The sequence below is a fragment of the Mycothermus thermophilus genome, assembly GCF_041956435.1.
Source record: "Mycothermus thermophilus strain CBS 625.91 unplaced genomic scaffold VTJ04scaffold_7, whole genome shotgun sequence".
In the NCBI taxonomy this organism is placed as follows: domain Eukaryota; kingdom Fungi; phylum Ascomycota; class Sordariomycetes; order Sordariales; family Chaetomiaceae; genus Mycothermus; species Mycothermus thermophilus.
Window position 1 is genome coordinate 2,207,529 of NW_027191433.1, and position 6,070 is coordinate 2,213,598.

The 6,070-nt window shown below is 52.5% G+C and overlaps 2 protein-coding genes across 2 annotated transcripts; one reads left to right on the forward strand and one right to left on the reverse strand.

Moving 5' to 3' along the window:
• Nucleotides 1–644: 644 nt before the first annotated feature.
• Nucleotides 645–2,148, forward strand: VTJ04DRAFT_10359 (uncharacterized protein; the record flags this gene model as incomplete). The annotated part of the gene is made up of 4 exons (XM_069358089.1): nt 645–716; nt 777–833; nt 896–2,065; nt 2,122–2,148. 4 exons carry the CDS (start codon nt 645–647, stop codon nt 2,146–2,148), a joined length of 1,326 nt encoding a protein of 441 aa, XP_069215093.1.
• A 105-nt stretch (nt 2,149–2,253) lies between these two features.
• Nucleotides 2,254–4,651, reverse strand: VTJ04DRAFT_10360 (uncharacterized protein; the record flags this gene model as incomplete). The annotated part of the gene is made up of 6 exons (XM_069358091.1): nt 2,254–2,294; nt 2,358–2,633; nt 2,696–2,739; nt 2,848–3,030; nt 4,222–4,425; nt 4,500–4,651. 6 exons carry the CDS (start codon nt 4,649–4,651, stop codon nt 2,254–2,256), a joined length of 900 nt encoding a protein of 299 aa, XP_069215094.1.
• Nucleotides 4,652–6,070: the final 1,419 nt, after the last annotated feature.

Genomic DNA, 6,070 nt, shown 5'->3' on the forward strand with positions numbered 1-6,070 from the left:
AAATAGATGTGAATCTGCACTTTGGAACATGACAAATGGACGGGCAAACAAGCAATCGGTGGCACTGTTCTTCGCCCTCCCAGCTGCTTTACCAACCAAGAGACAAAGCACAACAGTTCAGTAATAAAAGCACAATCCTCGAAGCATTCCCAACTGGGAAAGCAGTCATGTCGAGAAACAAAGGGCAGGCTGAGTCTCAGATTAAATGCGATTCAACTCAACGTCCTACTTTTCTCTTGCTCAAGCCATCGAATCGATAAGGAACAGTGGGATGAGTCTTCGACCTTGCTCTTCCGACGTGAGGCTCTTGCCAAGGCAGCAGATGTGGATCCGCTCGCTTGGACCCACTGTTGAAGGACCACACCTCCAAGATGGAGCACGGGCCATCCTTGCTCCCAGGTTCGAGCTTGGCTGGCTTCACATGGCCCCACCATGCATTCCAGGGGACAGGGGACTGGCCCGAACTGGGCCAACATCTGGCCCCAAACATTGGATCAGAACCGCATCCCATCCCGACCTGACGACACTGCCAGTGGACATCTAACAACCTCCCCGCCTCCTGCTGGCATCTCAACTTTGCCCACCTCAGTTACCAACCACGCCTCCTCCTTGATCTCACAACACAGCTGCAATCTTCCTCCGCCATGTCTCTGCAGATCCCCCTCCGCGAAAAGTTGAACGGCGGTGGCGGCGGCCCCACCAAAGCCGTCATCCTGGTCAGTCTTGGGATGACTTCGAGCAAGACATAAAGCTCCAAAGCTGACAAGTTGTCGCAGGTCGGCGGCGCCTCTCGCGGTACCCGGTTCCGTCCGCTCTCCCTCGACGTCCCCAAGGTACGCCGCAACCCCCATCTGTCTCGGAGCATTCGATATGACTGACACTTCGTCTTTCCCAGCCCCTCTTTGACGTCGCCGGCCACCCCATTATCTGGCACTGCCTCACCGCCATCAACAAAGTCCCTTCCATTCACGAGGTCTACCTGATCGGATACTATGAGGAGTCCGTCTTCCGGGATTTCATTAAGGATGCGTCCAGCGAATTCCCCAACCTTTCCATCAAATACCTCCGCGAGTACCAGGCCTTGGGCACCGCCGGCGGCCTGTACCACTTCCGCGATGCCATCCTGAAGGGCCGCCCCGAGCACATTTTTGTCCTCAACTCGGATGTTTGCTGCAGCTTCCCCCTGAACGAGATGCTCAAGTTGGCCGAGGAGAAGGATGCTGAGGCTGTCATTCTGGGCACCCGCGTCAGCGAGGATGCCGCGACCAACTTTGGCTGCATCGTGTCCGACGCCCACACACGCCGCGTGCTGCACTACGTCGAGAAGCCTGAGAGCTACATTTCCAATCTGATCAACTGCGGTGTCTACCTCTTCGCCGCCGACGCCCTCTTCCCATCCATCCGCACCGCCATCAAGCGCCGCACCGACCGCCCACGCCTCGCCTCACACCGCTCTTCCGAGAACCTTGCCAGCTCCTTCATGCTCGATGACGATGAAAACGAAAAGAACGAGGTTATCCGCCTCGAGCAAGACATCCTCAGCGACATGGCCGACAACAAGCAGTTCTTTGTGTACGAGACCAAGGACTTCTGGCGCCAGATCAAGACCGCCGGCTCGGCCATCCCTGCCAACGCTCTCTACCTCCAAAAGGCGCTGCAGAGTGGCTCCAGCGAGCTTGCCGCCCCTTCCCCCAACATTATCCCGCCTGTATACATCCACCCGACCGCCCACGTTCACCCCACCGCCAAGCTCGGCCCGAACGTCTCCATCGGCCCGCGCGCCACCGTCGACGCCGGTGCTCGTGTCAAGGAGTCCATCGTGCTCGAAGACGCCGAGATCAAGCACGATGCTTGCGTCTTGTATTCCATCATCGGCTGGGGCAGCCGCGTCGGCGCTTGGGCTCGCGTCGAGGGCACTCCGACCCCGGTTACCAGCCACAACACCACTATTGTCAAGAACGGCGTCAAGGTCCAGGCCATCACGATCCTGGGCAAGGAGTGCGCTGTTGGTGATGAAGTGCGCGTGCAGAACTGTGTCTGCTTGCCGTTTAAGGAGCTCAAGAGGGTGAGTTGTTTTGCTGTGTCTTGTGATAAGTGGCGTGCGCTGACGAAACTTTGCAGGATGTTGCCAATGAAGTTATCATGTAAATACGGGACAAAGACGATATTGGGGAAGATACCACAAACCAAGCGACGCCTCCCTGGCGGGCCTTGCTTGACTTTTGTTTCTACATTTGCTATATGCAGCGTGCATCACGGGTCTCCAAAACTAATAAACAGGTGTTGTTGTTTGTCTAGTATCTGAACTGTTTGCTCGCCTCATCCGACTTCCTTTGCATCTTTTCCCAGCTACCTACCGGTTTCAGAGTCCATTGGAAGGTGATGCTTCAACCTAACAACTTCAACCTGCCTGAACTCTGCATCCAGGAACTTGCGCAATTTCCGGATTAAGTCCTGACTCCACGGAATGGTTAACCAAGCATCGCGCGTGGATGATCGCATATGAATCTCGTCCTCATCTGGTACGTAATATAGCGTCAGGAAACGCAGGTTCGGGACCAGCGGGGTCAGCGCAGTCAGTTCAACCATGGCTACGTCAACGTCTTCCGGGTCTAAAGGGTTGATCTCGACTTCTGGAAGTCGGTGTTGATTAGCAAGAGCCACGCAGAGTTGCATGGCTGGGAAAGAAACGTACCGATGCGCTGGACGTGCAGTGCGTTGTGGCCTACTTGACGGAGCCTGTTCAACAACGATGAGGTTAACCAATAAGTTGATCATGCGCGGGATGTTGGATAAGCTATTGCTATCTAATCCTCAAAGAACGACACAATGGTTGCTAATACTCACCATGACAGCAAGTAACTGTTCTCGGTGACGTTTGTGCCCACAGGACCCTCCTCTTCAAAGTACATGTACGCGCTGAAAATGAAGGTGTTGATTCCGTACAATCGGCTCGCTGCTTCAGTGGAGATCTGTCTGTTCACGCGGAGCAGGCCGAGTCCTTGTGGCTTTGGAGCAGCGTACCTACGGCTATTGATTCATGAGACTAGGTTGGCGACTTGGGCTCCTTGCAGTTGCTGGGGAATGGTGTCTTACGTGGAGTAGGTAGGGTCAATACACCCGGTCTCTGTTGACAGGACTAGGTCGTAAATGATGATGCGGACCTCGGAGGGGAGGTTTAAGAAGGACTTGCACGGGGGTTGGGCTGGGGAGTCGGGGGGTGGAAGGGTTGGGTGGTGTGCGGTTGAGTCCATGATTTTCGCGGTCGCTGAGCTTGGTCATGATGGCCAAGTCATGACATTGTATGAAGCTGGAGGCAGTTAAGGCATCTTCTCTGAAAAACAAGGCCTTATGTACTTTTACAACACACCGTTTCCCTGGTTTTGAGGATGTGAGGCCGGATGTCGTGACACAGTTTCATCCGTCCTCACATACTTGGTAGTAAGAGCCAATGGTCACATCAACCGAACTCATGGATGTGGTCTTGGGGGCCAAAATAGGTGCCATCCCCACTATCATTGTTTTCACCTCGTCGCCAGTCCACATGAGTCACTTGTTCATGTACCCGTTTGGAATGTTCCTGCGGAGTGTTTCCGCCTTCTTTTTCTCAATTGCATGGTTGGTTGAGTGAAGCAGCCTTCATTCATCCTCGCCATTCTTGCCATCCCCTTCAGCCTCGTCACCCTCTTCATCCTCCCAATCTTCCGAATCATCCGAATCTGTTTTTGTGATTCTATGAGGCGGCGGAAAGCTGTACTCAAACTTCACGTCCACATCCTTGAACTCGACAGCCAGATTCTCGGTCAACCACGGGCCAAACCCATGATTATCTTTGACACACCACCAATATCCGCCTTGGTGGAAAGTTTCCCGTACCCACCCCTCGTCCACACATTTTATTACCAGGGAGCGGAGGTTCGGTACGAGCGGCCGTAGCGCAGCTATCTCATAATTGGGAACTATATAGTCGTCGGGAGTGGTGTATAATGTAATCCTGTACTCTGATTTTGCGCGCAGAGTGAGTTAGTAAACACATTAACAAATACCATCTAGACCTAGGCCTGGAACTCGACTTCCCTATGTGATGAGCAAACAAGGCGTTCTCGCCGATTGTTTGAAACCTGACGGACAAGCGGAGAGATCATACCCCTAGTTAGATCCTCATCCCCGTGGTGCACATCAAAGCAATTGTTTACCCCCGAGCGGAGGTTCTTAACTCACCAGTTCAGCATCGGACTCCGCCACAGAGCTTTTTCCTGATATTCCGGGTCGTCATGCCCATAGTACTCGTCCATCCAGAATATGAACCGCTTATTGCTGTAGAATCGAAACCTCGATTCGGCGGAAACTTGCTTGTTCACCAAAAACAGCTCAGCCCCGCCTGGGAAGAGTGTAACTTCGTGCCAATTGTGACTTGTGAGTAGCCTAAGATGAATGTTAACGGGGCCCTGAAACGCCCATGGTCATCACACAGGGGAGCTAAGATGATGAAATATTACGTTCTTGGGCGAATTTCATTTCCTAGCAGCTCCAGGACCATGTCGTAGATCTTGATCCGGATCTCGGCTGGGAGATCCAAGAAGTGCTTGAACTGTGGTTCCGAATGAGCGGTGGGTGAAGACGATGTGCCTGGCAGATATGTCCTCTTCATAGGAAGTGGCTGTACCGCTGGGTTGTGTTGCGATGGTTCCGTCCTCATGATACCCCAACCTAACAGTGCCAGCCGATTGCCGTAATCTAGGGTTATGGTAATGCAATGCGAGGCAAGTAAGGCATCTTCTGTTAAAACAAGGCTTTATATGTGCTTTCACAGAGAGCTTTCCATACATGTGAGGAACTGAGGACGGACAACATGGCTCTGCCCCACCATATTCGACGAACCAATTACTTTGTATCAGAACGAACCGATGGATGTGGTGACTCACTTGGGGGCCAAAACCGGTACCACCCCACCACGAAAGGAGCCTCGTAGGTTGTCGTCTTGTGATGTGTACGTGAGTGTTTTCCCTCCTTCTCCTTCTTTTCGTCTTGCGTTGCTAATATGATGTGAATTCAGTGACATACAGTTATTCCTCCCCTTCCGCCGCCAATTCCGCTTGTTCCACTTCTTTAGGTTGTTTACAGCACTCAAACTTCACATCCACGTCCTTGTACATGCCAGCCAGTTCCTCGCTCAGCCACGGCCCATCACGTTCATCAGCACCTTCCAAGTCTACCGACCACCAAAGCATGTCCCTGTGGAAAACCTCCCTCGCAATGGGTTGATATCGCCACTCATACTTCACTTTCAGTGAACGTAGATTCGGGACCATTGGCCGCAGCCAGGCCAGCTCATAGTCTGGGACAATGTATTCCTCGGGAGTATTGTGTGGCTCTTCGATTGTATACTCTAGTCACTACGTCAGTATAAATAGCCACGCTAGATGTTTAATATGCTTGGATACTCCGCCTACCAATGTGTCTCACCAAGGAAGCATTTCGACCGATTCGCCGGAACCTGTTCACAAGCCCAAGACATCCCTAGTCAGAGCCTGCTGACCCGCGTTCGACGAGCAGAGTAGGAACCTGTTGACGCTGAGGAAACAGGGGGGTATAAGGGGTATATTGAGCTCACCAAGTCAGCATGGGACTTCCTTCCCGGGATTCTTCTTGACACCAATAAAAGTCCTGGCCCGTGAAATAGTCTTGTCTGAAGGCAAATGTATTGCTGGTGTAAAACCGGTAGGTTGCTTCCGTCGAGATTTGTTTGTTCAACAGAAAAAGCTCAGTTCCCTTCGGCAAGTTATCCTCTGTCAAGTATTGTTGCTGAATTCCGTGTGGATAATAACTATGTGAATCTCGGTTTAGCAGCTGTATTTGAGTGCCATGAGCTTGGTGTTTGAAGAACATCCGAAGTGGCCAAGAGCACTTACTCCTTGAGGTCGATCCTGCCCCCTATGGGAAACAGCACCAGGTCGTAGATCATGATGCGAATCTCGACAGGAAGATTAAGGAAGTACTTGAACTGCGCCGTGGGAGAGTCAGGGACGCTATCTGTTGTCTGTCCGGCCATCTCATCCATGGAACTTGG